We start from the raw sequence: 17,661 nt of genomic DNA on the forward strand, positions 1-17,661 counted from the left end.
TAAATCACAAAGTTGACTTGCACAAAACCAGTTCCTTGTAAAATAACTCAAGATCACTGTGCAAAACTGTGCAGTTAAAACAGAGCCAAAGTGGCCAATAGTTTGGAGGAGAGAATGTGTTTTTCAGGCATCATAAAAGCAATGATTATGAAGCCAGTCTGACCTCAAAACTACAAACCTGACCTGAGTGCTAATCTGCTTGAACTGCCGAGGATCATTGATGTATTTAACTAAGCTACCAGGACTCAAACATTTGATAACTTGCCTTCCGGCAGCAATCTCTGTTGGACTAGCATTTATCCATATCCACTATTAGATTATCAGCATTTGACTGGTAGTCCAATGTTAGATATGATCTAGTTGAGGATCTGGAATTTAACAATGTTCCTTTGGAGTTTGAGCAGTTGCACAGTATAGCCTGACTTGTTCTTTGACGAACAGATCAGCTTTATGATGCAAAGATGATTGGCCAACACAACTGGACCATGAATATGAAGCAATAATGTACATTATTAGGCAACTAGTTTAAATGTTATTGCTATAGCTGCAAATGTCAGGCATTTTCCACTGGCAGTATATAAGAATGGTGATGGGAATGTGTGTACTTATTTGGAATAAACCATGGATTTGTTAAAGGGATATTTATGCAAACCAGAAATTATTTGAATTAAGTCAAATGCTTACATTTATCTACAAACCCAAATGGCCTAAGAGAGTTCACTTTCTGGTGAGAGTTCAGGTTCATTACTTTTATATTTATACACCACCCTTTGTAAACACCTGGCCAGTATATTTTATATGAGAGCATACAAATGACAATTGCCTTCTATTGATATTAAAAGGTCTTTGTTCTGTATTTGATAATACAGCTGCTTCCTTGTCTTCCCATTCATATCATACTAAAGTTCTGTAGCCATTCTTAATGAGTGCATGAATGAATGAATGGTGAAAAGTACATTTTGGCAAGTTTGAGTTTGGATGGTTTTGACTTATTCAAAGTCACTGGAAGTGGTATTCATTGAATTCTTACCAACGAATAATTCCAATTCATAGAACAAATTACAAAGATGACATGCACAAAGCCAGATCCTTATAAAATAGCTCAAGATGACTGCATGCAAAACTATGCAATAAAATATCAGGTAGTCAGGGATCAGTGACAGATTGGACTTTGTTGATTTAGAGCTTGTATTCAATATTTCTTGTGGGCTGCACGGCCATGCAGGAACCCAAAAAGATTACCTGCGCACTCCAAAAAAAAAAATGAGAGGGAACATTACTTGTATCCATCTGCATCTTTGCTACTGATAACCATTGTCTTAGAATAAATACAGAGAATGGCTTACTCCTGTTCCCGTGTTCTATATGCAGCTTACTTTGTGTTACTATTCAAGCTGCATGGGGATGAGAATAGTATCTAGAACTGAGCATCTTCTGTGCATTATGCCAAGCTGTACTTAACTCTGTGTTTGTTTCCTGACAGCACCATGCGGAGGTCATCTAACTGCTCCAACTGGAATGATATTATCTCCAGGCTGGCCAGGATTTTACAAGGATTCTCTTAACTGTGTGTGGGTGATTGAAGCTCAACCAGGATATCCTATCAAAATAACCTTTGACAGGTACTTTTGCACATTTTCCAATTATTAGCTGGTAACCATGTTTGAATGCATTCAGTGTAATGTGGGGTACGTTAGTGTAGTCATTATGCTACTGGACTAATAACCCAGAGGCCTGGGCTAATAATCCAGACAACATGATCTCAAATCTGATAATGGCAAATTGTAGAATTTGAATTCGGTTTTAAAAATCCGGAAATTAAAAAGCTGATATCAGCAAAAGTGAACATGGAGCTGTAAGATTGTCATAAAAACCTGAATAATTCACAAATGTCCTTTAGGGATAAAAGCTGTTCTATTTACCCAGTTTGGCCAAATGCAACTCCAGTCCTACACAAGTATGGTTGATTCCTAACAGTAGTAACCTGACAAGCCAATGTGATCCACACGGGCACTGAGGGTTGAGCAATAAATGCCAGCCTTGCCAGCTATATCTACATCCTCAGAATTACTTTTTGGAAAGTGTTATCAGCAAACTTTGTTAGCCATTTCTATTGACATAGCTTTAGTGATCAGAAGCATGTCCATAAAAGGCTAATATACTATCTTGATGCAAGCAATGATTTCACTGTGAAATGTGAAGCCTTGTGATAAAGGATTTGCAGGGAAATCAGACTCTATTTATTCTGTCATTGGACTTCAGTAATGATTGCTGAAAGGCAAATCAAAGAGTTTGCAGTCATATAATAGATCTTTCAGACTCTGCAATTGTCATCTCGATCATATTCATGCGTATGTTCTGGCAGTGTTAAATGGGGTTACAGATTAATTTTCACAGACTCTTCCCAGAAAGTGCTATATTCTACCTACTAATCTGTTAGTTTCAGATTAATCAAGTGGTAAAATTATAAGGATATTTTTGAAACTTTGAAAAGCTAAATCGAGTTGCGAGACAGAAGGCAGTGCATTGGGAGGATGTAAATCAGTTCAGGTGTTACCGCATGAGACTGCATGGGGTACAGCGCACAACATGTGTCACCACACTACAAAAAGGATACTTGAGTGGGTCCAACATTAAACAAGATATTCTAGCTCATCTGGAAAGATCTAAAATAAAGGCCTCTTCTCTTCAGGAAAGGTTTTGTAGTAACAAGATTTTTTTTTACAGCTGCTGGTTAAAGAACTGTTTTGTTCAAAAAATGCTGAAAAAAGCAGTCACTCTCCAAAATAACTGGCTTTGAAGAAATTGCACCTGTAAAACTGCATAAATTAGTTCAAAAATGTTGAGCACTTTATCAGCAGTCTTTCAAACTGCATGTTTGACTTTTATTCAGTATACAGTATACGATATTCCTGATGCTGAGTTTAAGAAGTGTTGTGATGAGTTTTGGTGTATATTACAATTTGCACCTGGTAAGTTTCCCTAGGGCAACAAAAATGGCTGAACTTTGTCAATGCTGTAGAAACGTGCTGGGAAATGGAAATTGCGCCAGAGTGGCAGTGGATGGTGTCTGGAGGAAAGCCTGATATGTTTACGCTGCTTGGCGAAATTCCCAGAGGTGTTTGGCTAGGTGGCTGGAGGCCACGCTTGAAGGCGGGGAGAGGGTAATTGATCCTGTTAAACAGGCAGTTAATGATTTAGCACCTTTTTCGAATTCTTCAAGGGGTGCACAAGAACAACAGAGTTTTAGAGCCTTACCAGTTATAAGGAAACTCAGCGGAAGGTCAGTCTTGGCTGTTATTGGCAGCCATTGTGAGAGACTTTGTAGGGAGGGGGATAGTGAGTAAACAGCGGCAGTAGCTATCTGAAGACTTGCCAAACTTGGAGAGCACACTGGAGTCATTCTGGTTGAGTGTCCCTTCTGATTTGCCACTAGTGTGTACAGATTAAAAGGTGTGGGAAGGCTTGAGTGCAGCAATTTGCAATGGGTCTCATTCACTCAGGCTTTGAGACCTCTTAGTGAGGAGAGACATCAGAGAGGGAGAGAACTGCAGCCAACTGGAGTGAGCCTGCAGTGCCCAGAGGAGCACGAAGATCACGAGGCTGAAAGGAGGCACGGACCCCTGAAAGGCACAAACATAGAAACATACGAAATAGCAGCAGGGGTAGGCCATCCGGCCCCTAGAGCCTGCTCCACCATTCAATAAGGTCACGGCTGATCTGTTTGTGTTTCAAATTCCACATTCCCATCTACCTCTGATAACCTTTGATTCCCTTGCCTAACAAGAATCTATCTACCTTTGCTTTAAAAATATTCAATGACCCTGCCTCCACCGCATTCTAAGGCAGGAGTTCCAAAGTTGCACAATCTTCTGAGAGAAAAATGTTGCCTCACCTCCGTCCTAAAAGGGCAACCCCTAATTTTAAAACAGTGCCCCCTAGTTCTAGACTCACATACAAGAGAAAACATCCTTTCCATGTCCACCTTGTCAATACCTTGAGGATTTTATATACTTCAATTAAGTCACCCCTCAATCTTCTAAACTCCAGTGGAAACAAGCCCAGTCTGCCTAACCTTTCCTCATAAGACAACCCATTCATTCTAGGTATTAATCTAGTCAGCTTCCTCCAAACTGCCTCCAATTTACATCCTTCCTTAAATAAGGAGAGCAAAACTGCACACAATATTCGAGATGTGGTCTCACCAATGCCCTGTATAACTGGAATGTAACACCCTTCCAACCAAAGGGGCATGAAACCATCCTGTTGTGCGCAGACAACACCACACACTAGAGAGGGTTCATCGCCAGAGGCTCAGTTTCCTGCAAATATTGGAGAAGCCATTTCACTGAAGACTGCGTCTCTCCAGGGAGGTGGTGACCGAGCTGTGCGCCGTGATGGAGGAGGAAATGGGCCAAATGGAAAGTGGTGGGCACCCATTGTTTGTGGCAGCAAAGGTCACCATGTTGCTGAATTTTTATGGCTCAGGGTTATTTCTGGGATCCCCTGACGACATCTATGGGATTGGCTAGCCTGTGGATCATCGCTACATCACAAAGGTCACCAATGACATGTTAAGGTGGTTCGGCCAGTGTGTGCACTTTTGCACCAATCTGGACAGTCAGGCTGAGCGAGCTGTAGTACTTGAGGCCATCATTGATTCCCCCAGGTGCATGCTGCCATAGACTGCATGCATGTGGCCATCAATGCTCCCACAGACTAGACAGCAGTCTTGATCAACAGGAACATACGAACATATGAACACACAAAATAGGAGCAGAAGTAGATCATTCGGACCCTCGAGCCTGCTCCGCCATTCAATAAGATCATGGCTGAGCGGACCACCACTTGCTTAATGTACAACTGGCCTGCGACCACTGCAACTAGATCTTTCAGGTCTGTGCAAGGTTTCTGGGAGCTTGTCACAACACCTTCATAATAAGGAAGTTCCAGATGCCCCCACATACCTCCAAGGATGGATACTGGGTAACAAGGGCTAACCACTGAAGATATGGCTTCTTATACCTGTGCAGAAACTCCAGCACAAATGCAGATGGGAGATGCAGCAGCTGCCACAGGACACCTCAGTGACCATTGAGCAGACCAAAGGGCTTCTGAAGATGTTTTGATTGATAGGTAGATCAATGTGCCTTAGCATGAGTCTTGTGTATCATGATGGTGCACTGTGCTCTGCACAACCTGCCGCTACAAATGGGAGAAGCTTTGAACAATGGGAACATTGTGGAACACAAAGCCGTCTCTAGGAGGGTCTGGCTGACGATATTGAAGACCCAAGGGACTGCAGGCAATGCATAATGAGATAGGTGCAAGGGAGGCTCGAAAGTCATTAATACAGACATGTTTCCCATGAGCCTTCCTTATACACCCTCGCAAACAAATAAATCTTCTACCTTCAATAGCACTGTTGCCCTTTCTTTGAATGTGTTTACCATTTCACTAAAACCCAAGTACAGTTAGGTGGAACAAAAACAGAAAATGCTGGAAAAACTCAGCCCCTCTGGCAACATCTGTGGTGAGAGAAACAGAGTTAACATTTGGAGTCCAATATGACTCATCTTCACCTTGCCAGAACACATCAAGCCATTGGTACACTTTCAACAAGTGCAGCCACACATATAGGATCAACCCATGGCTGCTCACCTCCTCTGCTATCTCCATCCCTGCCTTTTTCATCTGACAAACCAGAATCCTCCTTCATTCTGGTGAGAGAAGGCCTTCCTTCCAAGCCCATGCTGTTTGGAGAAGCACCTCCAGGGAGGCATCAGAAAACCTGGACATCTCCCTTGCCCTGCCTTGTACTATTTCCAGATCTCTTCAGTTGCAAGGCCTCCCTCTCAGTTTCCTCCAGGGCTGCTGGTATTAGAACTGCCACTGGCTGCCTTGTAAATATGGCACCAGCCTAGCCTGATTTGGAATGTTCCTCACCCCCGCCACCCACCCCCACCCAAGTGACCTAACTGGCTGGTTCCTATGCTGCTAACCTTTAATTGGAATGACCCCAACAATATTGAAGTTCCACTTCCATCACCTGCTTTAGCTCCAGATGTCGGAACATTGCCACTGCTAGTTTAGTCTCCACAAACAGATTCAACACCACTATGTTCTCAACAAATTACGTTAATCACACTCTTGCAAGTATTTACCGAAAATCTATAATATTTAATTCCTATATAGGTCAGGGGCTCTGCTGAGCCCACTTTGCCAGCATTCCCCCTGGGAATTCCAATGTTTGAATTCTGCAATTGCCCATTATACTTACCTGCAAATATTACATATTATGGCACTGCAATGTTAAATGCCAAGACTTTAAGGATTGATTACATGTAATGTCAGTCAACAATGATGTGTTATCCTTTCTCTGCAATCTCTCAAATTGCTTCCTGAGATAAAAATACATTATTTTTCTCAATAGCTGAAATTTCTGATGTAAAAAATGCAGTTGTAAACAAAATAAAAATGGCAACTACATCAGATTTCATAATAATATGATTGCATTTGTCCACTGAATTACATTTAGTGCCTTCTAATAATTTTGTTTGTTTGGATTTGAAGCTCTTCCAAATAGTTGGGCTTGGAATTTATATTCCTGCCCAGAGATGTGGCTCTGCTAGCTAAATACAAATTGTGTAGTCTGAGGATTTGTAGCATATCCATTTTCCAAAGATGCATCAGTACTTTTTCATCAGTTTAACTGCTTGAATATTTTTTTTTAACCTCTAAAATTTTTGTTTTCTCATTTGTTTCTCAAAATTAAGTCAAGGAAAGCTAGAGGACAAATTTCAAAACCTTTATTCAGGTGGAGTTTATTGAACTTTTTTTTCTCGAGGCACATGTATGTATGAGAGATGGAAGAGGAATAGATGAAAGAATGTGGGAGACTTCATGGGTTGCACCCAATTTCTTTGCATGCCAAGGTGAAGGAGAAGAAGAATACTCATCCTAATTTGAGTATTTAAAATTTGAATTTTGAAGCAATCAGAGGATGTAACTAATAGAATTGATGAGGGGGAGCCAGTGGATGTGGTTTATTTGGACTTTCAGAAGGCTTTTGACCAAGTTCCACATAAGAGATTGGCATGTAAAATTAAAGCGCATGGGATTGAGAGATAGTGTATTGAGATGGATAGAAAACTGGTTGGCAAACAGGAAACAAAGAGTAGGAATAAACGGGTCTTTTTCCGAATGGCAGGCAGTGATTAGTGGGGTACCACAGAGATCGGTGCTGGGACCCCAGTTATTCACAATATATATTAATGATTTAGATGAGGGAATTAAATGTAATATCTCCAAATTTGCAAATGACACAAATCTGGGAGGGAGGGTGAGCTGTGAGGAGGTTGCAGAGATGCTTCAGTGTGATTTGGACAAGCTGAGTGAGTGGGCAAATGCATGGCAGATGCAGTATAATGTGGATAAATGTGAGGTTATGCACTTTGGTAGTAAAAATAGGAAGGCAGATTATTATCTGAATGGCTATAAATTGAGAGAGGGGAATGTGCAATGAGACCTGGGTGTCCTTGTACACCAGTCGCTCAAGGTAAGCATGCAGGTGCAGCAGGCGGTAAAGAAGGCAAATGGTATGTTGGCCTTCATAGCCAGAAGATTCGAGTACAGGAACAAGGATGTCTTGCTGCAATTGTACAGGGCCTTGGTGAGACCTTACCTGGAATATTGTGTGCAGTTTTGGTCTCCTTATCTGAGGAAGGATGTACTTGCTATAGAGGGACTGCAGCGAAGGTTTACCCGACTGATTCCTGGTATGGCGGGACTGACATATGAGGAGAGATTGAGTCGGTTAGGATTATATTCGCTGGAGTTCAGAAGAATGAGGGGGGATCTCATAGAAACCTATAAAATTCTAACGGGACTAGACAGGGTAGATGCAGGAAGCATGTCCCCGATGGTGGGGGAGTCCAGAACCATGGGTCACAGTCTGAGGATATGGGGTAGCCATTTAAGACTGAGATGAGGAGAAATTTCTTCACCCAGAGAGTGGTGAGACTGTGGAATTCGTTACTAGAGAAAGTAGTTGAGACCAAAACATTGTATGTTTTCAAGAAGGAGTTAGATATAGCTCTTGGGGTGAAAGGGATCATAGGGTATGGGGAGAAAGCGGGAGCAGGCTATTGAGTTTGACGATCAGCCATGATCATAATGAATGGCAGAGCAGGCTTGAAGGGCCGAATAGCCTACTCCTGCTCCTAGTTTCTATGTTTCTATTCTATCCTCTGTATTTTGTTGATGGAAATCCTTGTGCCCTCTCCATTTTCTTCACTGACTGTTTATCTTTGCTGCCTCTCAAACCTATCATTCCTTTTTCTGGCTTGCAACAAATATCTACCTTTCTGTATCATGAATGTCCCACTCTTTTCAATGTATTTTGTTACCATTTGCTGCCATTTCTGGACAGTTGTTTTCATTTTACTGGATTACTGTTCAACTCTCCGCTACATATTATCAGCCAACACTAATAGGAAAATATATAGATTTCACGAAACTTATTGCCCAACACTTCCTAAATCAACAGAAACAAGACATTTCTATTAAAAGTAGCAATTTTTAATCTGATAAATTATGCAAATTTCCCAACTCCTATTCTACTCTTACAACCAACAGTTCACTAGAATTTAAAACAACAAAAAACACATTCATCTTCACTCCATCTAAATTATAATGAACTTCACATAAACATGCCATTAAATTATATATGCTGTACATGTTATATAGTGCCGTATAATTCTCATTACATGGGAAAGTTTATTACCTACCAGCAGATGACAGGAAAAGTTGCACATACTGTTAACTTGTGGTCAATTGAGAGCCTTCTTCACCTCATCATGTCAAATATTGTGAAAAGATAGACATCCCTGATCTTAATGCTCCTTGCACTGATTTCATGAGGTGAAACATTTTATGTTTCTTGCTGTTGTAGTGTGCTCAGTAAGGGTAACATTGAAGTTGTAAGACCATAATTTGTTTGGCCATGAACTCACTGTACAAGGCAAGTGATGCTGAGCTCATTTGTACCTGCTGCTGGTTGGATAGTATGGAATTTTTGCTTCTTAATGTGTACTGTTTCAACAACAAAATTAGCTTTGAGGGACATATCAGTGCTTTGCACTAGCACAGCTGTGAAGGATTGTTAGGAGCTCAGATTGCACCAGCAGTTGGCTTGCATATGGTTTCTGACCATACCTCCTCAGGTTGGTTTGTCTGTCTGCAATCTCGGCCAAGGAAAGGCTAAAGATTGCATCATGTTTTTTGAAGGGCCTAAGGCAACCTAATGGTCTTAATGAAAGGCATGAAGAAACAAGAGGTAGAAACTTACAATCAAATGATATGTGCATGTGCATCCCTCCATGTGTAGTTGTATGGGCATGGGCAAACATAGCTTCATACATTCATGAAATGTCCTTAAAATCATAGGTTTTTTTTACATACTTATTCTTTGTAGAAAAATGTGTAAATAGTGCATAGTTCAAAAAGTATGTAAGTAGTTATTGGAAGATGCACACAAGTGGGACACTATGGGTGGAATCATCCGGGATTTGCACTAAGTGCGGTATTGGGCATGAAAGAAGAGATTTTACCCACTGGCCGTATTGTCCTCTTCCCACCTCATTAATTATGCAGCCAAAGGAAACGTGCCGTCTGGCTGGCGGGCAGCCTCCAAGTTGCCGTTACCTCACTGCTTCCTCATGTGGGCATCATATTTAAACTGCAGCTGCGCGCACACTTCTCAATGCTTGCAACCCAGGTCTACTCTGGTGGACATATGGTCCCAAAAGCCAGGAAAAGTGCAGCCCCCTGGTTCAGTGATGCTTCCATGGGATGCCTTTTGGATGCCATGGAGGCCCACCACAATGTCCTCTACTCCTGCTCTGGCCACAAGAGGCCCATCAGTCTCACCTCTTCGTCTTGTGGGGCGGTGGCAGAGGTGGTCAGTGCAAAATGCTGCACACAAGAGGATGGCCATCCAGTGTAGAAAAAAGATGAATGATCTCATCTGTGGCACCAGAGTAAGTTAACCATCTCATCACTCTCAACTCTCACACTCACAAGCCCATCACACATTCACTAGCATCTCACTCGCTGCCAGATCAAGGGACATCACCACTCACTCTCTCTCACATACACCCTCACATCTCCATCTGGCTTCATCTCCTCTGGAAACAGCTGTCTCAGCCCTAACCATCTTGAGGCCGCTTGCACAGATCAACATGTGCTCCTACACACTCCCTAGGATACACCCCCTTCCCCAGTACAGCCCTTGCCCTGCACCCTCTTTCCTTGTCCGAGGCCACTTCTCCCCCTTCCCTCAAAACCCTAGCCCTGTGGCTGTTGAAAATCCACGCCCGCCTTATGGCTGGTCTGTTGGGTATAGAATTGAACGTGAGCCCCCCTAAAAATGATGTGATGCTGGCACGGATTTTTAAAAAATTCATTTATGGGATTTGGGTGTCGCTGGCTAGGCCTGCATTTTTGCCCATCCTAATTGCCCTTGAGAAGGTGGTGGTGAGCAGCCTTTTGGAACTGCTGCAGTCCATATGGTGTAGGCACACCCACAGTGCTGTTGTGGAGGATTTTCCAGGATCTTGGCCCAGTGACAATGAAGCAACAGCGATATATTTCCAAGTCAGGATGGTGAGTGGCTTGGAGGGTAAATTCCAGGTGGTGGTGTTCCCATATATTGGCTGCCTTTGTCCTTCTAGATGTTAGTGGCCGTGGGTTTGGAAGGTGCTGTCTAAGGAGCCTTGGTGAGTTTCTGCAGTGGATCTTGTAGATGGTACACACTGCTGCTATTGTTCGTCAGTGGTGGGGGGAGTAAATGTTTGTGGATGGGGTGCTAATCAATCGGGCTTCTTTGTCCTGGATGGTGTCAAGCTGCTTCAATGTAGTTGGAGCTGCATTCATCCAGGCAATTGGAGTGTATTCCATCACACTTCTGACTTGTGTCTTGTAGATGGTGGACAGGCTTTGGGGAGTCAGGAGGTGAGTTACTCGCTGCAGGATTCCTAGCCTCTGACCTGTCTTGTAGCCACAGTATTTATATGGCTAGTCCAGTTCAGTTTCTGGTCAATGGTAACCCCCAGGACATTGATTGTGGGGAATTTGGCAATGGTAATGCCATTGAATGTCAAGGAGTGATGGTTAGATTCTCTCTTGTTGGAGATGGTTTTTGCCTAGCAATTGTGTGGTGCAAATGTTATTTGCCCCTTATCAGCCCAAGCCTGGATATTGCCAGGTTTTACTACTTTTGGATGTGGACTGCTTCAGTATCTATGGAGTTGTGAATGGGGCTCAACTTTGTGCAATCATCAGTGAACACCCACACTTCTGACCTTATGATGGAAGGAAGGTCATTGATGAAGCAGCTGACGATGGTTGGGCCTAGGACACTACCCTGAGGAACTCTTGTAGTGGTGTCCTGGAACTGAGATGATTGACCTGTCATGAAAATATAATAATTTTCATAATATTTTTCTGGTTTACTGTGAAGTAGGTTATTAGGGGTAAGTATAGCTGGGTCTCTCTGTATGTGATTTAATTAAATTTAGAGTCAAGTAGACTGGAAGCTTCAACCCATGAAAAGAAGCTTGGTGCTTCACATACTAATGAGTAAACATGGAAACATAGATGCTGCCTTAGCATGTAGGGTGTGAATAGAATTTGCACTTATAGAAAGATAATAGGAGATTTGGATTTGAAAGTTATTTTAATCTGTTTACAACTCGCCAGATAAGCAAGGCTAAGGAATGTTTTATTTTTCCCAAAGGTTACTGACAATAAGTAGTAGCAACATGGAAGATTTCATATTGTGAGGAAGATGCAGTTTCAAAGACATATGAAACAATAGAATTTACATATTAAAAGAGAGAAACATACATAAAGGAGAATGAGGCTATGTATTAGGGGAAGGCTACGTGAAGTCTAACAAAAGTGTGTGAAATAGCTATAATGAAGATTCCAGCATTTGTGCATATATCTACTAGAACTGAAGCTGGAGAAAAGCCATTTGGAATTCCACTGTCCAGGGTATTGTGTTAATTTGCTGGATCTATTTAAAATCTATAATTTATTTTTGGACCATTGCCTTAAAGGGGGTGTAACAGGGAGTCAGTTTAGTTAGGAATTTTAGGAAGTATAATCGTAGTAATTTGTAGTCTTATGTATGTGTTTGACGTCATTTATTTTGTTAATAAATATTTTAACTTAATTCTTTTAAATCTCTCAAAGTCTGGGTGGACTTATTACTGCTGAATTCATTGCACGCATCTGAAAATAAATACAAATTGCAAAACTATTGTGACAGCGCGACTAAGTTTCCCTCATGGATTTGGTCCGCCTGGCGCACATCACCTGTTGCGTTCTAACAGACCTCTAACAACCACAAACATCTTCCCTTGTGCTAGGTATGACTCCAACCAGTGGAGACTTTTCCCCCTGATTCCCATTGACTCCAGTTTTGCTAGGGCTCCTTGATGCCACACTCGGTCAAATGCTGCCTCGATGTCAAGGGCAGTCACTCTCACCTCACCTCTGGAGTTTTGTCCATGTTTGAACCTAAGGCTGTAAATGAGGTCAAAAGCTGAGTGACACTGGGGAACCCAAACTGAGCATCAATGAGCAGGTTATTGCTAAGCAAATGCCACTTGATAGCACTATTCATGACTCCTTCCATTACTTTACTGATGATGGAGAGGACCCTGAGGGGCGGTAATTGGCTGGGTTGGGTTTGCCCTTTTGTATACAGGACACACCTGGAAAATTTTCCACCATGCCAGTGTTGTAACTGTACTGAAACAGCTTGGCCAGGGGTATGGCTAGTTATGGAGCACAAGTCTTTAGTACTATTGCTGGAATATTGTCAGGCCCCACAGCCTTGGCAGTATCCATTGCCTTCAGTCATTTTTTGATATCATGTGAAGTGAATTGAATTGGCTGAACACTGGCATCTGTGATGCTGGGGACCTCTGGAGTGCAGCGAATGCTACCCGAAGCAAGGTAGGCAGACAAACCTTGAAGTTCCGAACGAAATGCAGCTCGCCAGGTGCTCGTTGTTTATGTACAGTTGTGAAACTCGTTGGCGTGGTGCCAAGATGATCCACCAGATGATTCTGGTGAGCAGGGCTTATAACGAGATGCTAAAGTATTGAAATTTAGTTCCCAATGTGCGGTGGTGGGAAACGCGGCCTGCCATTTGCAGTTGGAACCGACGATTGCAAACTGGTTTCACGACGGTGTAAATCCACTTTTTGGCTCTCTTGCCAAATTGTCCGCTCGTGCCTTCCATGATGCCCACCGACAACAGGACCGGATGATTCCGCCCTGCGTGTACCATGTTCATCACTGAAAATTTGTATTCTATATTCTGATAATAACTATTATTTCTCTTTTCAGATTTAAAACTGAGGTAAACTATGACACCTTGGAAGTCCGAGATGGGAGATCCTATTCCTCACCGCTGATAGGCGTCTACCATGGTACTCAAGTACCTCAGTTCCTGATCAGCACCAGCAACTATCTTTACCTTCTGTTCTCTACTGACAAAAGCCACTCGGATGTTGGGTTCCAAATTCGGTTTGAAAGTAAGTCACTTAGAATTTCGATACACAGCTGCAAATCCTGGATGGTGGATTGATTACAGCCTAACAGCCTACAACCCCAATGATTGATCAATGCTCTGTGTTTTACCCATGGGAACATTGTTATGTCTTGGACATAGAATAAAATCATGCATTGGTCACAGCACAGACAGAAGGACGCCATTCAGCCTGTCATGTGTGTGCTGGCCCTCTGAAGGAACAATTCATCTCTTGCAGCTCTCCCCTACCTTTTCCCCATAGCCCTGCAAATCTTTCCCTTACAGGTGATGATCCAATTCCCTTTTGAAAGCCTCAGTTGTCTTTGCCTCCACCACACTCAGGCAATGCATTCCAGATCCTAACCACTCACTGTGTGAAAAGGTTTACCTCAGTTTGCCATTGCTTCTTTTGCCAGTTACCTTAAATCTGTGCCCTCTGGTTCTCAATCCATCCACCAATGGGAACAGTTTCCCCATATCTACCCTGTCCAGACCCATCATGATTTTAAATACTTCTATCAAATTTGTTCTCAACCTTCTCTTCTCCAAGGAGAATAGTCCCAACTTCTCCAATCTTTATGTAACTGAAGCTCTTGATCACTGGAACCATTCTCATGAGTCTTTTCTGCACCTTCTTTAATGCCTTCGCATTCTTCCTAAAGCATAGTGCCTAGACTGGAGGCAATACTTACTCCAGTTGAGGCCAAACCAGGATTTTATTCAGGTCTAACATAACCTCCTTGCTTTTGTACTCTGTGCTGCTCTTGATAAAACTCAGGATGCCATAAGCTTTATTAACTGAACTCTCAACCTGAGCTGATTTATGATTTAATGATCTAATCATTACATCAATGATTTATGCACAAATACACCCACGTCTCTCTGATCCTGCAACCCCTTTAGGGTTGTACCTTTTATTTAATATTGTCTCTCTTCCTTCTTCCTACCAAAATGAATCACATTATACTTCTCTGCAATAAATTTCATCTGCCACTTGTCTGCCCTTTCCTCCAACCTGACTATGCCCTTTTGAAGTTTTACACTATCTTCCTCTTGGTTCAAAATACTTCCAGGTTTTGTATCATTTGCAAATTTTGAAATTGTGCCCTGTACACCAAGGCCTAGGCCATTAATGTATATCAGGAAGAGCAGCTGTCCTTGTTCTTTTACATTGCCATCCTAAACCTTCTGATACAATGATCACTGTCCAATAAATGCTCTCCTACTGACTTTTGATTCACTTGGCCCACCTCATTCCCAAGGATCAGGTCCAGCAATACCTACTTTCTCACTGGACTGAAAACATATTGGTGTAGAAAGTTCTTCTGAACATACCCTAGGAACTATTGCCCCACTCTGCCCTTTACAATACCACGATCCCAGTCTATATTTGAATAATTAAAGTCCCTCATTATAACTACTCTATCAACATCCTGGGGGTTATCATTGACCAGAAACTGAACTGGACCAGCCATATAAATACATTAGCCACAAGAGCAGGTCAGAGGCAAGGAAACCTGCGCTGAGTATCTCACCTCCTGACTCCCCAAAACCTGTCCACCATCTACAAGGCACAAGCCAGGAGTGTGATGAAATACTCTCCAGTTGCCTGGATAAGTGTAGCTCCAACAACACTCAAAAGGCTTGACACCATCCAGGGCAAAGCAACCCCCTTGATTGGCACCTCTTCCACAAACATTCACTCCCTCCTGCACCGACGAACAGTGGCAGCAGTGTGTACCATTTACAAGGTCCACTGCAGAAACTCACCAAGGCTCCATAGGCAGCACCTTCCAAATCCATGACTGCTACCATCTAGAAGGACAAAGGCAGCATATACATGGGAATATCACCACCTGGAAGTTACCCTGCAAGGCACTCACCATCTTGACTTGGAAATATATCACCGTTCTTTCACTGTTGCTGGATCAAAATCCAGGAACCCCATCCCTAACAGCACTGTGGGTGCACCTGCACCACAGGGGCTGCAGTGGTTCAAGGAGGCAGCTCATCACCACCACCTCAAGGGCAATTAGGGATGGGCAATAAATGCTGGCCTAGCCAGTAACGCCCACATCCTGTAAATGAATTAAAAATTCTTACACTTCTCTGTAATTTCCTTGCAAATTTGTTCCTCTACATCTTTCTCATTATTTGGTGGCCTTTAGACTACACTGAGCAATGTAATTGCACTGTTTTTGTTCCTCAGCTCTAGCCAAATAGAAACTATCCTTGACCCTCTGGGACATCCTCTCTCTCTCTCCCTCTCTCTCTCTCTCTCTCTCTCTCCAGTACTGCAATGTTCTCCTTAATCAATGCTGCCACCCCTCCTTTCTTTACTTTCCTATCTTCCTTGAACACCTTGTATCCAGGAGTATTTAACACCCAGCACTGCCCTTCTGTGAGCCAGGTCTCTGTTATTGCCACAGCATCATATTTCCATGTGGCTATCTGTGTCTGCACTTCACCGATATTATTTACCAAACTCAGCACATTCACAATACAAGCACAGTAATGCCAGTTTAGACTTTATTAATTTCCCTCTTATACTGAACCTATCAGTTTCCTTTCTATTTCTTACTCTAGTATTGTTTGTCTCTCCCAATGTTCTTTGCACCTTGATATCCCTCCCTAATATTACCTCCTGGCTCCCACACCCCTGCCAACTTACTTTAATTTTCATGAATAGCCATCCTGCGGTGACTACTCCACAATATATCTGTGTTTCTCTCCCTCTTGAATACATAGAAAATGTTAAGATCTGCCTCTGTCAGAATTTCCTGCTTGTGAGGACTGATTGCTGTAATCCTTGTTAAATCCATTTGTATGCAGGCTAGGTAATTTAAAAAACTGATGAAAACCAGTTGCCTGTTTTGCCATGTTTATGATACAGTTAAGGATTAGGTTTCCCAAGATTTTTAACTTGTACTCAGCACACAGAGGCAGTCTCCAGAAGAAATTGTATACCCTGTGCATTGGAAACTCTTTCGAGTTATCAACAGTCACAGATTGCAACTCTTTCAAGTACAATCACAGTTCTTGGTTTCCGGGAGTGGGACATGAACCCACAACCCTCTGATTCAAAGGCGAGGGTGCTATGAACTGAGCCACAGCTGACACCTAAGTTGCACTAATTGAGAATTGGGATAATAAGCTTAAGTTGTATGAGACACCCAAGTTATCAATGGTACAATACAAATAAACTCAGCACAAAAGGCATTAAATATATCCTCTCTGAAACATATTTCTTGCACAGTACAATTAACTACAAGACTGACTGGGCAAAAAAAGACATCTTTAGATTTTTGAATATAATGATATCTGTGAGTAATTACTTTTTGTTATTTGAGCTGAGAATGTGGACAACACTGGTAAGGGCACAATTGTACATCTCCAATGCCCTGAAAAGATGGAAGTATTGTGAACTGTAATGAGGAAAGTGATACACTTCAAGAGGGCGTAGACAGGCTGGTGGAAGGAGCAGACATGTGGCAGAATAAATTTAATGCAGAAAAGTGTGAAATGATACGTTTTGGTAGGGAAAATGAGGGGAAAAATATAATTAGATGGTACAATTCTAAAGGGAATCCAAGAACAGAGAGAGACCTGGGAGTATATGTGCACAAATCATTGAAGGTGGCAGGGAAGGTTAACAAAGTATTTACAAAGGCATATGGGATCGTAGGCTTTATAAATAGAGGCTTAGAGTACAAAAGCAAGGAAGTTATGACCCTTTGCAAAACACAGGTTTGCCCTCAACAGGAGTATTCTATCCAATTCTGGGCACTAGGAGACCACAAATTATGATCGACACAACCTCATACTAAATCCAACACCTTTATTGAGAATTTTAAACAAAACAGCTTCCCAATGCGGTCTCCTCTACATTGGAGAGACGAAACGCAAACTGGGCGACCGCTTTGCAGAACACCTGCGGTCTGTCCGCAAGAAAGACCCAAACCTCCCTGTCGCTTGCCATTTTAACACTCCACCCTGTTCTCTTGCCCACATGTCTGTCCTTGGCTTGCTGCATTGTTCCAGTGAAGCCCAACGCA

The 17,661-nt window shown here is 42.4% G+C and overlaps 1 protein-coding gene across 1 annotated transcript in view; it reads left to right on the forward strand.

Annotated features, from left to right (window-relative positions):
- Positions 1–17,661, forward strand: part of csmd2 (CUB and Sushi multiple domains 2) — a 1,856,113-nt gene that overhangs the window by 1,357,052 nt on the left and 481,400 nt on the right. The window contains exons 17-18 of the mRNA XM_078566065.1: positions 1,484–1,622; positions 13,423–13,610. Coding sequence (XP_078422191.1) covers positions 1,484–1,622; positions 13,423–13,610 — 327 coding nt within the window. The remainder of the gene's footprint in view (positions 1–1,483; positions 1,623–13,422; positions 13,611–17,661) is intronic.

Source organism: Cetorhinus maximus, chromosome 21 (genome assembly GCF_964194155.1).
Source record: "Cetorhinus maximus chromosome 21, sCetMax3.hap1.1, whole genome shotgun sequence".
Lineage (NCBI taxonomy): Eukaryota > Metazoa > Chordata > Chondrichthyes > Lamniformes > Cetorhinidae > Cetorhinus > Cetorhinus maximus.